This window comes from Artemia sp. Qi Xiang Cuo, chromosome 1 (assembly GCF_049724085.1).
Source record: "Artemia sp. Qi Xiang Cuo chromosome 1, ASM4972408v1, whole genome shotgun sequence".
In the NCBI taxonomy this organism is placed as follows: Eukaryota; Metazoa; Arthropoda; class Branchiopoda; order Anostraca; family Artemiidae; genus Artemia; species Artemia sp. Qi Xiang Cuo.
In genome coordinates this window covers 49664310-49681637 of record NC_142794.1, presented here as the reverse complement: position 1 = coordinate 49681637, position 17328 = coordinate 49664310, and the positions used below count along the sequence as shown (strand labels likewise).

The window sequence follows — 17328 nt, the reverse complement described above, 5'->3', positions numbered from 1 at the left end:
ACCAGAGAATTGTATTTTCCATAATTTTCTTACAGAAAAACTAGAGTTTACGTTCAAACACCATTATTAGCTCAGATTTTACGGAAATAGTTTATTTTTTTATCCAAAACTGGACTTAAATTTCACAATTGAACCAGAGAATTGTATTTTCCATAATTTTCTTAGAAAAACTAGAGTTTACGATCAAAAACCCTTATTAGCTCAGATTTTACGGAAATAGTTTATTTTTCAATCCAAAAAAGTACTTAGATTTAATATTTAAATCGACGAATTGCATTCATCGTAATTTTCTTAAAAAACTAGATTTTCCAATAAAAAACCCTTATTATCTAAACTATTCCGGTAACAGTTTATTTTTTGATCCATTCCATGATTTAAGTTTCACATTTGAACCGGAGAATTGTATTTTCCAAACAATCTCGACTATAGTTTCAAAACATGTTTCACCACTTTATAGGTAAAGGATTGCTCGCTCTTTGTAATGTGCACATCAAACCACACTGTATATTCCTGTGAAATCCTTGTGCAATTGAAATCAATAGCAATAACCAGTCTGGTTGCGTTATATAATCTCAACCATAGTTCCAAAACGTGTATGTTCACTTTATAGGTAAGGGTTTGCTCGCTTTTTGCAATGTGCACGTCAAACCACACTGTATTACGCAATCAATAGTGAAAGTTTGTACACCCTTACTACTAATAGCTGTCTCGTAATCTTGACTGAATGTCATTGGAAGGGGGCAGGAGCCAGTTAGAAAAAAAGGGCAAAGAAATGGGGATGGTTGCCCTCCAGATACTTTTTAAATCCTAGAAAGTGGATCAGACCTTTAAATCTCTGATCGAATGATCATAATTCACAATTCTTTAAATCTTTGATCACAATTCTATAATTGCAATTGACAATTGAACACCAAAAAATTACAAAAAGAAAAATCCATTGTAATAAGCTTTTTGAACGCGGGATAAGTTATTACTGGTGTTTTTTTTCGTAAAAATACGCTATATTATAAACATAAGAAATAAATGTACAACATAAACAAAATGGAGTGACTGTATTACCATCATTATGGCTCTTCATGTATTCCCCCCTTTTTTTTTTTAAGTAAAACGACTGAGCTGGCTGTTTGAGTCTAGTAAAACTGCAAAGAAAGGCCAACCTCTTGGCACTTGAGCAACAGAAATGTTTTTGGTTTTAATGTGCGCATTACTTTCAGTTGATTTTTTCAAATTTAATATATATAAGATTTTGAACCCTCTTCAACAGAGAATTCGAAGTCGTCTTCTTTTTCTCTCCTCCCAATACAACTTTTCTTGAAAGTTTCTATTCGATTCCTCAGCGGTGGGATGAAACAGGGTGGACTCTTACCAAAAATACAACTTTAGAAATACTCCTCCATGAGGAAAAAAGATACTGTACTAGCTTTAACTTAGTACCGTCTAATACGATCTTTTGGTACTTGAGTATTAAACTTACTCTTTTATATACTGCTAAAGAAGTCAAGTTTGGTTAATGCTAATGAAATAAAATAAAATAGGATGAATATATAGTGGCTTAGAAACAAATTTTGGCTATTTATTTGCACATTAGGGGGGTGGGGGGTAAAGCATAGCATATATTCAGTACGTAACCTAACCTAACCTAGGTACCTTCTACCCCCCCCCCCCCCAAACCCAAAAAAAACAACAGTTTAAATATCGTAAACGCAATGAAAACTACTCATGGATTCCATGTCTTAATAGCGGTCTCTTGTAATAACCGGTCTCTGGCGGGTTTCGTCTGTCATTAGTAAATAAAAGAGTAAGTTTAATACGCATGTACCGAATTTTTCACCACGAACACTAATTTTATCGAGAAAAGAATGTAGTCTCAATTATTGCATGTTTTGCCGACGGAAAAAAAATCGTCAGATATGGGGTTCAAATGTACGACCCTGAGATGAAGGGTCTTATCGGTCCCACACTCTTCTGACTGAGTGTATATGTGGTAGGAACAAAAATACGATATATGGCTGCATTATTTGCTACTGTCCTTTAGAAATATCACTTCAAAACAAAAATTAGTAATCAGGTATTTTACGCTGCTTTAACATTATGAATAATAATATACTAATCAAATAATCTATAACAAACATAGCCATGCCTATCATCGGGTGGGGGGCTATTTTTTCAGATGTACCCCATTTTCCCGGATTCTGTTTGGAAAAACACAGTAAAACGTATTGAAATTTAAGCACTTGGGCCTAAATTCAAAGTAGAGCATTCTAAAGATTTCGCCAGTTTCAACGTAAAGATATAGTCAAGTTAAGCTGTAAATTGAGGGAGACTGCCTTCTTTTAGGAAAAGCACGTTAGAACGCGGAAGAACCATGGTATTTAGGCCTAAAAGATATTCTTCGAATTATCAACACATTCAAGTGAAATATAATAGTTTATAAACAAATTTGGGCTATATATTTGCACATTAGGAGGGGGGAGTAAAGCATTGCATATATTAAATACGTGACCTAACCTAGGTATCTTCCCCCCTTAAACCCCAAAAAACAACAGTTTAAATATCATATCCGCAATGTTAGCGGTGTCTTGAATTAACCCGTCAAAAACGGGTTTTTCGTGACTGGTTTCCTTGTAACTGCCCATGTACCAAGACATCTCTTTACACCTACCCCTAAAATAGGGGATGCGTACACGTGGTCATATACTTGGCTGGTATGTTTAGCCTCAAAATGATGCCTAAAAAACTTGAGCCGCTCGCGTGATCAATCCTTCATTGCTTGTTTTCTGCAACTCCGAAATAGGCCCGGAGCCAAACTGTTTCCATTGATAATGTGGCTAGCGCGCGCGCTTGTGCTCCGTCTGCTGCTTCGTCCTCATCAAAAACGAAACAATAAGTTAGTTCGGAAAAGAGAAACAAGCGAATTAAGGTGAAACTCAGATTTTTGGATAGGAAAGCTACATCAGCTTAATTTTTGTTATTGTTTTTTTTCCTTGTACAAATATGGAGGAGGAAATAAAGTGTTCAGTATGTAAACAGTTCTTTACAAACCCGGTTTTACTTCCATGTTATCACGCCATTTGTTTAGGATGTGCAATGCAACATCAACAAACTGTCCAAAATCTAGAGGCTTCGGACAGTATAGACAACGTGGATGCAGATAAGTTGTCCGTCTTAAGTGAAACTGACAGCGGTGTAGTTTGCAGCAGCCGACCATGCAGCTACATCGGTTCACTCGGTTATCAAGTGCAGTCACCACCATCCAACTCACTTTGCTTTTCTTTACCATGTCCAGTGTGCAAAAAAGCGACTTTCTTCGACGAACAAGGGGCAAAAAATCTTCCCTCGTTTAATTTGATGAAAAGGATTGTAGAAAAATATTGCGAGTCAAGAGATATTGGCTCAAAGTGTGAATTATGTGAATCAGTCGCAAGTGACGCCACAATTTTTTGCGATCAATGCCAAGTATTCTATTGTGATGCATGTAGAGAGAGATGTCACCCAATGCGTGGACCTCTTCTAAAACATTCCTTGATAAGTCCACACCAAGGTCGAATATTACTTAAAAATAGACAGGCTCAAAAGGCCAAGAGTTGCGAGAGTGGGCGCTGTTTTGACCACCCTAATGAACTTTTGTCACATTACTGTCTTTTATGTCGTTTTCCCCTTTGTGGTTTTTGTGTGGAAGAACAAAGACATGGAAGTCACGATATTCAACCTCTGACTTCGATATGCAAGGCATCCAAGGTAAGTTTTGTTTTACTTAACCCTTCCTATATAGCCTAGGCTTCCAGTCGAAATCTAGCCTATAACAAACCATGTAACATGACCAAGCGCTTATTTATTAACCCAATTATTACCTCCATATGCCTATTTAAAGAAATTTGCTGGATGAAAATGAGGTTGCTTTCGCTCATAGGATAGAAATCAGGAAAAAGAAAAATATCCCTCAATCCCTTTTCAATGCTATTTTCAAAATACAACTATCACTGCGGTTGGAATTGCGGCCTATTCCACCCCCCCCTCCAATTGGATCCAACGTAGCCCTATGCTAGGGCTGTAGCCAGAATTTTTGTTGAGGGGGTACCAAAATAAATTTTGTTTAGGGGGGGGGGGTAAAGGTTTTTACCTTCATTTTTTAAACTTGTTTACGAGTCAAAGATCTATTCCGAGGAGGGGCATTCAAGCCCGGTAAACCCTTCTTACCTAGATACACCTTGGCCCTAGGCCTAGGCTGTGTGCAAAATATGGTAGCCTAGGCTACTTATGTATTATACCAAACACACTCAAGACGTGAAGTTAGGTTAATCATAATGAAATATACCAAAACATGATGAAAATATAATACTTTAGTTTATATAATAATATAATTTGGGCTATATATTTGCAGATTAGAGCCGGGGGATGAAAGTAACCTTCCCCATCCTAATGCGCAAATATATAGCCCAACTTATATAAGTCCAATATATTCTGTTACCCGTCATGCTTTGCGGCTAGGAAACCGGTTTTCTGTGATCTTACATTCAGCAAACTTCTTGACTGTGTTTGGTATAATACATAAGTACGCAACATTCTGCTGGTTTTATGCGTTCACCAGGGCCATATACAGTATCATTTTTCACTTTTCAGGAGTTGGACAAACATTTCGGGGGGGGGGGGGTTCAACCCCCCCCCCCCCCCAACAGGGTTCGGAATAATTTGTTGTACTTATTTCTCACTATTTCTCATCAGTAGTCAGCTCGTGATGCCAATTAAAGCTGATTGAAAAAGAAAACAACAACACATCAGCTAAGGGGACCATATCTGGTAATCCATATCTGGATTATTTTCCATATTTTAATATTTTATAGTTTAAAAACGTCTTGAAAAATGTCTTGAGGAAAAAAACATCGGTAATTGTTTAGTATCTAGTAAACACGCGAGAAGTGACGTTTGGTTTATGCTAATGAAATATAACAAAATATGATAAAAATATAATAGTTCAGAAATAAATTTGGGCTATATATTTGCACATTAGGGGGGAGGGGTAAAGAATAGCATTTATTAAATACGTAACCTAACCTAGGTATCTTTTTTTGCCCCTTCGACCCGAAAAAACTAAAGGTTAAAACTTTGGGTAAAATTCTACTTTAGTTACTTTTACCTATCTTGGAAAGGGGTGAGGTTAGGAAAATGAAACTTTCAGGGATGGGTCTACAGGCTAAAATATGTCCTGGGAAGGTATTTTGAAGTAATTATCACCTCTCCTTCTCCCTCTAGAGGGTCCTAAAATTTGCCTACATAACAGGTCTATACCTATTGAAATTTTTACAAAACAATATTTTACCTTAATATTTAGTTATAAGATTCTTTTTCTTAGGCTTTAGTTCTGAAAATGCACTTTCTGTTAATTAAGTAGTATTTTAAGCCATATCAATGTTAATTTTCAAAATTTAGGAAATGTATTTGCATATCTTTAAAACTCTGTAAATCAGGATTGAGCAAAGTTGTGAGGCTGAAAACAATTTTGTTGGACTACATTTTAAGCAGAAGATGCATTTTACTAGGTTTCACTTTTATAACACACATATTTTTAAAGGTCATCAAAGGTCAGGACCCTCTAGAGGGAGAAGGAGTGGAGGTAGGTGCTTTAAAATACCTTCCCGGGACATACTTTAGCCTGTAGATCTATCCCTAAAGGTTCATTTTCCTAACCAAACTCCTTTCCAAGATAGCCAAAAGTAGCTAAAGTAGAATTTTACCAAACTTTGTCATGGAGTGAGCAATAACTCACTAGGCAGCGAAAACCTGTTTTTGATATAGCATCTTTGAGATTTCGATGCGGTCTTTGTCACGTGTTTACTGGATACTAAACAAGTACCAAAATATCTCCAAGAAAAAAAAATCTCAAGAAAAAAAAACATCTCGAAGAAAGTGTCTTGAAGAAAAAAAATGGTACTTGTTAAAAATCCAGTACGTACGCGAGAATCTTATTGCGAGAACAGATGGGCGTTACCCAGTACTTATATGAGACGCTGTATAAAAAAAGGGTATCTCATTCCGGGAGCTATATTTAAACTTTAGTTTTTTTGGGGTTTAGGGGGAATAAAAGCTACTAGGTTGGGTTAGGTTAGGTTATGTATTCAATATATGTTATGCTTTACCCCCGCCCCCCCCCCCCCCAATGTTCAAATATATAGCCCAAATTTGTTCATAAACTATTATAATTTCATCCTATTTCGTTTTATTTCATTAGCATTAACGAAACTTCACTTCCCTCGTACTTACCGGATTCTTAACAAGTACCAAAAAACATCTTGAAGAAAAAAAAAACGCCTCGAAGAAAACAAAATCTTGAGGGAAAATAGCCTAATATCCAATAGCTTAAAAAAAGTGCTGGTAACGGGACTGTGTCCCCTTAAGGGTTGCTATTCCATGTAGGCTAACTAAACGACCTCCTAAGGAGCCAGAGCCCAAAGGACGCCTGGATGATGGGCTGGGGGTGATCTTGTTTACCGATAACAGCAGGTAACGGAAAAAGTACGAGTATATTTTTGAGAAAAGAAAAATACTTGCAAAATAGACTTTAATCGGAATATAAATATACTTTCTTTTACACTGTATGTTAATCACACGATTGATTTTATGTTAGATTCAATAAAATAAAGAAGTTTTTTTTAACTGAAAGTAAGGAACGACGTTAAAACTTAAAACGAACAGAAATTATTCCGTATATGAAAGGAGCTGTCCCCTCCTCAACGCCTCGCTCTTTACGCTAAAGTTTGTATTGTTTTAAAAAAATAGAGTTGTGAGAAAGTCAAAGTTTAGCGTAAAGAGTGCGGCGTTGAGGAGGGGACAACCCCTTTCATATAGGGAATAATTTCTGTTCGTTTCAAGTTTTAACGTCGTTTCTTACTTTCAGTTAAAAAAACTTGTTTTTTATAATTTAATTTTTGAAAGCTTTTGAATTAATGCAGGTTTCATTTTGGCTCACCGTACATGAATAATTAAAACAAAATTTGCATATTAATTTTACTTTTATTTGGTTAAATAGCTTTCTAGAAACTTGTTTAATTTTATTTACGAACGTTTTTATTAGTAATAAACATACGTAACTTACGAATTAACTTACGTAACGAACTTCTATATTCATATATTGTTAATACGTATATTAGGGGGCTCGCCCCTAGTCAATACCTCATTCTTTAAGCTAAAGTTCGAATTTTGTTCCAATTATTTAAAAATGACCCCTTAATCACAAAGGCCGTTTTTTAGAATAAATAACTCTTATGAAAGTACTAAAAAATCTTTAGCTTAAAGAGCGAGGTATTGACTAGGGGGTGAACCCAATCATACACGTAATATTTTCTGTTCTTTTTAAGTTTTGAGGTTACTCCTTATTTTCAGTTGGAAAACTTTTTTTTTATATTTAATTTCTGATCTTTTTTTTAAAATAATGCTGGGAAATCGGGTGCCCCCTTCATGGCAATGTCCCTTCCCCCATGAAAACTTCCTTCATGGAAAGATCTTCCCAAATAAAACCCAGCCCCCCCACCCCCTACTACCAGAAAAAATCCCCCCTGAAGACGTCTGTATACTTCCTATCAATAACCAATACTATATGTTAATATTGGGCAAAGTTCATAACTTTCAGCCCTCCTCCCGGGGACTTCGGGGGATTAAGTCATCCTAAAGGACATAGTTATAATATTTTCAACCATGCTGAACAAAATGGCTATCTCAAAAGTTTGATCAGGTGACTTTGGGGAAAAATGAGCGTGGGAGGGGGCCTAGTTGCCGTCCATTTTTTTGGTCACTTAAAAAGGGCACTAGAAATTTAAATTTCAGTTCTAATGAGCCCTTTTACGATATTCTAGAACTACTGGGTCGATACGATCACCCCTGGGAAAAAAAACAAATAAACATGCATCCGTGATCTTTCTTCTGGCAAAAAATGCAAAATTCGACATTTTTGAAGATAGAATCTTGAAACCTCTACAGTAGGGTTCTCTGATACGCTGAATATGATGGTGTGATTTTCATTAAGGTTCTATAACTTTTAGGGGGTCTTTCCCCCTTTTTTTGCAAATCAGCCAAATTTTTCTCAGGCGCTTAACTTTTGATGAGTAGGACTAAACTTGATGAAAGTTATATATTTGAATTCAGCATTGAAATCTGATTCTTTTGATGTATCTATTGGTATCAAAAATTTCTAATTTCCCGATTTCTAGAGTTTCGGTTACCATTGAGCCGGGTCGCTCCTTACTTACAGTTCGTTACCACGAACTGTTTGAAAGGAATGGATCCCAAGGGTGTCACTAGAAAACTCTACTTTATTACCGTTGTTTTTGTTGACAATGCGGTGCTGATCTGTAGGTCTCCGTAGAAGCTCCACATTCTGCTGAATATAGCCTACTAGTGTTATTGTGCCTAGACAAAAAACAAAAAAAAAAAAAAAATAAAAAAAAAAGACAAAAAAACTGGTATTAAATAGTAAAAAAACAGAGATAGTTAGGACAGGGGGATGCATAAGATGAATTAAGAACGCAAAACTAAATTTTACTTTAAAGGTGAAATTTAAATGAAAGTTACAAATTTGAATATTTTTGGAACAAGGGCATATCCAGGAATTTTGCTTGGGGAAGGGGCTACCAAAAAACTTTAGAAAACGCATCAAAAATTGGTTTATATGCATTTTTGATATGTTGTTACGAGTCAAAAAATTTTAGGGGAGGTCAAAACCTGACCCCCCCCTTTTGGCCTTCTTTGGGAGCAAAGTTGTTGCAAAAAAAAATTGTTGGAAAAAGCAGGTGAAAGAGATGACTGATTGAGAGGAAGCAATTCTACCAATAATTCTATGCAATTCAGTTTTTTTAAAATTTTAAAAATCTTTAATTATGCTTTTAATTATAAGGTGCTACATATAATACATAGCGTAGCTGAGGTCTGGAGGCACGACCCGACAGTATAGGTGGTATCAATACAGCTGTTACGCTCTGAAGAGATTAATTTGTCTTCATATCAACAGTAGACAATCAAAACGTAAATTGGGATTATTTTCGCTTAGGTTAAGCAGACTCACGCAGATGATGCGTAAATACGTTACTAGGTTAAAGCTGTGAGTCTGTATGAAGAGAGGTTAGAAAATACAGCTTCTTTTGTCGAAACGGAAAAGATTATGTCCATATCAAACAAGATTTGTTTTAGATAGGACAGGAGTAGTAAGAGAGGTGCTGATTTCACGAGTGATTGCGTAATATGACTTACCACGGGGCAGTCACCTATACACTTTCACGGGTGATTGCGTAATATGCCTTACCACGGGTCACGCACCTATTACTACGAACGGTACTTGTCTTAGCAGAAGGGGTTTTCTGTACAGCATTAATAGATACAGATCCTAAATTCAATAATAGATATCACGAGTGATTGCGTAATAAGCCTTACCACGGGCCAGGCATCTATATATTTGAACCCTACGCCTGAGGCATAGATATGTATGTAAGTTTCGAATGAATTGGGGTTACCAGGATCATTAGCATAGAGGTATCATTTCTATAGAAGCTATAGTAATTAGAAATATCATATAGAATTTGCTTGAAGGTATATACTTTGCGTACGTGCTCGTACCAAACAGGTTGGTTATAATCTGTTCTGCTTCAAGTTTTTTCTGGCACAATTAACTGAATTTCTATTTCATGATAAACAAGTTTTTTTTAGGTTACATCCGTGTTGGAAAAACAGGTGTCTCTTTTTAGTTTTCTTTACATTACATATTAGTAATGGAATTGAATTCAAAGAGAATAGTTTTTATTTGCAAGGATATTAGTAGAGGAAAAAAATGAGGGGTGCATTTACATTATTGGAGATTAATGATGGAGCTAACAACAGTGATGTAATTACTTCTTTAGTTTACGAGATTTGCGAATTTTTTGCGAAAAGATATTTGCGTAGACGCTTACAAGGGACATTGCTAGAAAGTATTCAATAGCTTAATTGAAAAGTAACGATAGAATGACATTGTGACTTGACGTAGCTTTACCTCGCCGATGTGGTCTGTATAATACGTAAGTAACGTTTGAAAAATATTGTCAATTTAAAAATAAATGGCTGAACAGTGTGTTGAGGGGGGGGGTGTGCAGCGAGGGGTGAGGTGCACGCGGTTTAAGTTCCCGGGCAGATAGGTGCCCGGCGGGTTGCGGTTAGACAAGGGTTCAGGGACACGGGGTGGTCAGTTGCACGGGGCGTATCCCTTTTTTTTTTCGTAAATCTGGCTCCCTGTTTTCAAAATCCCTTTTTCTTCTGAGACTTGGAGCATTTGGAGGCTAGATATTAAAAGTAATGAAATTTAGCACGGAGGTTCAGTTGTACAGGGGTTTCAGTTATACAGGGGTTCAGTTACATGGGGGTTCTTTGTGTTAAATAAGTAGTTTTTGTATCTTTTAAAAGAACTTTACGGGGATTGAGAGACTCAGTTGCCTAATTCCGTGTGATTTTTCTTTACTTGATGGTCATTAAAAACGAAATTTTTGTGTTAAATAAGTAGTTTTTGTATCTTTTAAAAGAGCTTTACGGGGATTGAGAGACTCAGTTGCCTAATTCCGTGTGATTTTTTTTTACTTGATTGTCATTAAAAAAGAAATTTTTGTGTTAAATAAGTAGTTTTTGTATCTTTTAAAAGAGCTTTACGGGGATTGAGAGACTCAGTTGCCTAATTCCGTGTGATTTTTCTTTACTGGATGGTAATTAAAAACGAAATTTTTTTGTTAAATAAGTAGTTATTGAATCTTTTAAAAGAGCTTTACGGGGATTGAGAGACTCAGTTGCCTAATTCCTTGTGATATTTTTTAACTTGATGGTCATAAAAAACTAAAAATATGAGATCAATAATTAGATATTTTAACTTTTAAAATATCTTTACGGGGATTGAGAGACTCAGTAGCCTAATTACATGTGATTTTTCTTTACATGTTGGTCATTAAAAACGAAATTTTTGTGTTAAATAAGTAGTTTTTGTATCTTTTAAAAGAGCTTTACGGGGATTGAGAGACTCAGTTGCCTAATTCCGTGTGATTTTTCTTTACTTGATGGTCATTAAAAACGAAATTTTTTTTTTAAATAAGTAGTTATTGTATCTTTTAAATGAGCTTTACGGGGATTGAGAGACTCAGTCGCCTAATTCCGTGTGATTTTTCTTTACGTGATGGTCATTAAAAACGAAATTTTTGTGTTAAATAATTAGTTTTGTATATTTTAAAAGAGCTTTACGGGGATTGAGAGTCAGTTTCATAATTCCGTGTGATTTTTCTTTAATTGTTGGTAATTAAAAACGAAATTTTTTGTGTTTAATAAGTAGTTTTTGTATCTTTTAAAATTGCTTTAAGGGTTTTGAGAGACTCAGATGCCTTATTCCGTGTGGTTTTTCTTTACTTGATAGTCATTAAAAACGAAATTTTTGTGTTAAATAAGTAGTTTTTCTATCTTTTAAAAGAGCTTTACTGGGATTGAGAGACTCAGTTGCCCAATTCCGTGTGATTTTTCGTTACTTGGTAGTCATTAAAAACTAAATATATGTGTAAAATAAGAAGTTTTTGTATCTTTTAAAAGAGCTTTACGGGGATTGAGAGACTCAGTTGCCTAAGTCCGTGTGATTTTTCTTTCCTTGATGGTCATTAAAAACGAAATTTTTGTGTTAAATAAGTAGTTTTTGTAGCTTTTAAAGGAGCTTTACGGGGATTGAGAGACTCAGTCGCCTAATTCCGTGTGATTTTTCTTTACGTGTTGGTCATTAAAAACGAATTTTTTGTTTTAATTACGTAGTTTTGTATCTTTTAAAAGAGCTTTACGGGGATTGAGAGAGTCAGTTGCATAATTCCGTGTGATTTTTCTTTACTTGTTTGTCATTAAAAAAGAAATTTGTGTTTTAAATAAGTAGTTTTTGTATCTTTTAAAAGATCTTTAAGGGGTTTGAGAGACTCAGTTGCCTGATTCCGTGTGAGTTTTCTATTCTTTGTAGTCATTAAAAACTAAATTTTTGTGTTAAATAAGTAGTTTTTGTATCTTTTAAAATAGATTTAAGGGGATTGAGAGACACAGTTGCAAAATTCCGTGTGATTTTTCTTTAATTGATGGTCTTTAAAAACTACCTTTTTGTTTTAAATAAGTATTTTTTGTATATTTTAAAAGAGCTTTAAGGGGTTTGAGAGACTCAGTTGCCTAATTCCGTGTGGTTTTTCTTTAAGTTGTAGTAAATAAAAACGAAAATTTTTTGGTATATAAGTAGTTTTTCAAACTTTTAAAAGAGCTTTAAGGGGATTGAGAGACTCAGTTGCCTTTTTCCGTGAGGTTTTTTCTTTACTTGGTTGTCGTTAAAAAAGAAATTTTTGTGTTAAATAAGTAGTTTTTGCATCTTTTAAAAGAGCTTTACGGGGTTTGAGAGACTCAGTTGACTAATTCCGTGTGGTTTTTCTTTACTTGGTAGTCATTAAAAACAAAATTTTAGTGTTAAATAAGTAGTTTTTGTATCTTTTAAAAGAGCTTTACGGGGTTTGAGAGACTCAGATGCCGGTTTACGTGTGTTTTTTCTTTACTTGGTTGTCATTAAAAAAAAAATTTTTGTGTTAAATAATTAGTTTTTGTATCTTTTAAAATAGCTTTAAGGGGCTTGAGAGACTCTGTAATGCAGTAGTTTTTCAGTAAAGACACTCGATATCCTAAAAGTGTTTAATTCAAACTTTTTTTAAACTTCGAAATTTTTCAAATTTATTTATTTTTTTCTTTCTGTACATAACTTAAAATTTCAAAATATTCTTACAGTTCTAACTCGTGCGCTCTGTGATTTGTCAGAGACACGATTTGACTGTCCCACTGGCATTATATGACCGGTTATTGACAGTACTCTGTGATTTGTCGGAGACACGATGTGACTTTCCCACTGGTATTCTCTGACTGGTTATTGACACAACCTAATCTATTGCATGTATTAAATCAGTCTTTTTTACGCAGTGGACCGATAAACACATAAGTCATATCTTTAAAAAAAGTGAAGATGGAGCATTTTAATAAAGTGTGTTTACATAACAAGGTTATTGTAGCATTGAATGCCGACAAAAAGAAATATTTAAACTTTGAAACAAGTACAGGTGGTAGCACTATTGGAAATGTATGCATGCATTGTCATGACAGTAAGGAATTAAATTTCTTTGTAATACCGAAAAAATTCAACTCTTATGTTGGTGGTTATGCGAGATTGAGATATCCAGAGATGATTGCACTCAAAGAGAGTGCCACCATAAAAATAATCATTGATGATAGAGGACAACTCCTTGCTACTATTGCAGGTAACACATTACCTACTGATACATCCAATCGTCACCTTTCAGGTATTAACATTCAACGGAAGATCAATAAAAGAAAGGCCTACTCTTCAACTAATATCGTAAAGCATATCTTGTCTACATGCCGAAACTGTTACCTGTGTAAAAATAATGTGATAATAGACAGTGAAATTGCCAGGAAAATAAAAAGGTCATTGTCAGGAAATATCACGATGGAATATAAAGATGAATCGATGAAAAACAAAGCACCATCAAACGTTACTGCCATTGGTCAAACAGTCATTGAACCAAATAATACCAAAGACGAAAAGCATATTGAGCCTTTTGATGAGACACCAGTAAAAATTGTGTATTACTCAAAATGGAATAATGATTATTCTACTGATTACGAACTAAGAGAAGACAATAGCTATAATATCAAGAGAGAACATGGTGAACTATTTTATGGAACAGATTCAAAATGTCCAAAGTCAATTGTTGATATTAATAATGTATCATAATATATTTTTTGTATTAATATTCTACATAGCATTATTTCATTAAAAATATATTTTGCATTACATTGTTATGTGTTTATTATTTTTAGAGTACGCTAGCATATCAAACGTTTAGAATGTCTAATAAAACGTCGGAGATGTAAGAAAAGGAATTTGCATACATCTATTGTCAGACACATGGTGACAAATTTTTTATTGAATTCACCTCCTGGATAAATAAAAAAAGACATTTCATTCAAGAAATTATGACTAAACACTAAGTAAGCTACAAACTCTGTCTTGAAGTTACCTCATGGATACACAATGCAGAAATTTCATTTAAGAACTTATCAAAAATTGTAAGTAAGTAGCAAATTCTTTCAAAAATATGTTAATACGTTTAAGCAATAAATATCTTTAAGCTTAACCCGTCTTTATTCTTTAGAATAGTTTTATTCATTTCATTAAATTATGAAGAAATTGTAAGTAAGTAACAATAGCTTTCTTGAATTCGCTTCCTGGACACAATACAGATATTTAATTCAAGAAATAATAATAAAATCGCAAGTAAGTAATAAAGTCTTTATTGTTTCCCCCTATTGGATACACAATACTGAAATTTCATTCAAGAAATTATGAAGGAATTCTAAATAGGTAACACACTTATGTTACCTCATGGATACACAATGCAGAAATTTCATTTAAGAAATTATCAAAAATTTTAAGTAAGTAGCAAATTCACACAATACGGAAATTTCATTCAAGAATTTCATGACTTAGATACACGATGTAGAAATTTGATTCAAGAAATTATGAAAAAATTCTCAGTAAGTAACAATTTCTTTCTTGAAGTCATCTCTTGGATACACAATGCAGAAATTTCATTCAAGAAATTATGAAAATATTTTGTAATTAAGTAAAACACTCTTTACTGAATTCACCTCTTGGATATACAGTACAGATGCTTCATTCAAAAAATTTTGAAAAAAATCGCAAGTAAGTAACTTTTTTTTTCTCTCTTTATAAGAAACAATTTTCACTTAGCTAAATGATGTAGAAATTTAATTAAAGAAATTATTTAACAATTCTCACTAAGTAAGAATTTATTTCTTTAAGTCAACTCTTTGATACGCAATACGGAAATTTGATTCAAGAAATTATGAAAAAATTGTAACTAAGTAGCAAATTCTTTCTTGAATTTACCTGCTGGACAAAAAAAAAAGAAATTTCGTTCAAGAAATTATGATAACGTTCTAAGTAAGTAACAAAATATTTATTGTTTTTCACCAGTTATATATATGACGTAGAAATTAAATTAAATAAATTATGAAAAAATTCTCATTATAAGTAGAAAATCATTTATTTAATTAACATTTTGGATAAACAAAAAAAAAAAAAAAAAAAATAAATTTAGTTAAAGAAATTATGAAAAAATTATAATTAAGTAAAAAAATTTATTTTTTTAACGAGTTATATATAAGATTCATAAATTAAATTAATGAAATTATGAAAAAAATTATCAGTAATTAACAATTTCTTTCTTGAATTTAACTCTTGGATACACAATACTGAAATTTCATTAAATAAATTATGAAAATATTTGTAAGTAAGTAACAAACTCTTTATTAATTTCACCTCTTGGATATACAGTACAGATACTTCATTCAAGAAATTATTAAAAAATCGCAAGTAAGTAGCTTTTTTTTTATTTATCAAAAACAATTTTAACTTAGCTACACGATGTGGGAAATTTAATTCAAGAAATTATGAAAAAAAATTTTAAGTAATTAACAATTTCTTTCTTGAAGTTAACTCTTGGATACACACAATACGGAAATTTCATTCAAGAAATTATAAAAAATATTTGTAAGTAAGTAACAAGCTCTTTATTGATTTCACCTCTTGAATATACAGTACAGATACTTCATTCAAGAAACGTGATTAAACAGGTTTTGAAACTACATGCTATTTGTAAGCCTTTCCTTGGCACCTTTCCAAACGAGCAGGGATTCCCCACTGGTTCCTACACATTGCAAAAAAGTGAGCAGTACGAAAACTCCCCTTTGTCAATCCGACTGTTTTTTGAGGGACCAATAAGGAGAGATATGCAAATTCAACATAGCTTTATGTCATTTTTTTAAGGTTCAGTTAGTCGAAGTTTCGGGCGCGCACGAAACTTCGTCTAAATGAACCTTAAAAAAATGAAATAAAGCTATGTCGAATTTGCATATATCTCCTTATTGCTCCCTAAAAAACCAGTCTGGTTGAAAACGTGGAGTTTTCGTACTGCTCACTTTTGCAATGTGTAGGAACCAGTGAGAATCCTCATCGTTTGGAGAGGTGCTAAGGAAAGGCATACAAATAGCATGTAGTTTCAAAACGTGTTTAATCACGTTTCTTGAATGAAGTATCTGTACTGTATATTCAAGAGGTGAAATCAATAAAGAGCTTGTTACTTACTTACAAATATTTTTTATAATTTCTTGAATGAAATTTCCGTATTGTGTGTATCCAAGAGTTGACTTCAAGAAAGAACTTGTTACTTACTGAAAATTTTTTAATAATTTCTTGAATTAAATTTCCAAATCGTGTAGCTAAGTGAAAATTGTTTGTGATAAAGAAAAAAAGCTACTTACTTGCGATTTTTCATACTTTCTTGAATGTATTATTAGTCCTGTATATCTAAGATGTGAAATTAATAAAGAGTTTGTTAATTACTTACAAATATTTTCATAATTTCTTGAATGAAATTTCCGTATTGTGTATCCAAGAGTTAACTTCAAGAAAGAAATGGTTACTTACTGAGATTTTTTCATAATTTAATTTATTTTTTTTATAAGAATTTATAAATCATATGTAAAAAAAATAATTTTTTTTAGATAAGTGTTAAGGGTAAATTATACTTTACCGATATTTCTTTTTTTTTTTTTTTTTTCTTACCAAAAGGTTTATAAAATAAATGAATTTCTAAATAGAATGAGTAATTTGTAAATATTTAATTTAATTAAATTATAGGTAATATATATAAATCGTGAAAAACAATAAATATTTTGATACTTACTTAGAATGTTGTCATAATTTCTTGAACGAAATTTCTTTTTTGTTTGTCCAGCAGGTAAATTCAAGAAATAATTTGCTACTTAGTTGCAATTTTTTCATAATTTCTTGAATGAAATTTCCGTATTACGTATCCAAGAGTTGACTTCAAGAAAGAAATTGTTACTTACTTATATTTTTTAATTAATTTAATTTATTAATTTTATAGATAATTTATATAAGTGAAAATTTTTTTTGATAAATAGAAAAAAAAGTTACTTACTTGAGATTTTTTCACAATTTCTTGAATGAAATATCTGTACTGTATATCCAAGAGGTGAAATCAATAAAGAGTTTGTTACTTACTTACAAATATTTTCATAATTTCTTGAATGAAATTTCCGCATTGTGTATCCAAGAATGACTTCAAGAAAGAAATTGTTACTTACTGAGAATTTTTCATAATTTCTTGAATCAAATTTCTACATCATGTATCTAAGTCAATGAAA

General features: G+C 33.0%; 1 protein-coding gene across 1 annotated transcript in view; it reads left to right on the top strand.

Moving 5' to 3' along the window:
* Positions 1–2915: 2915 nt before the first annotated feature.
* Trim9 (E3 ubiquitin-protein ligase Trim9) overlaps positions 2916–17328 on the top strand; it is a 237798-nt gene continuing 223385 nt past the window's right edge. Inside the window, exon 1 of the mRNA XM_089108206.1 lies at positions 2916–3738. Coding sequence (XP_088964332.1) covers positions 2995–3738 — 744 coding nt within the window. The 5' untranslated portion in view covers positions 2916–2994. The remainder of the gene's footprint in view (positions 3739–17328) is intronic.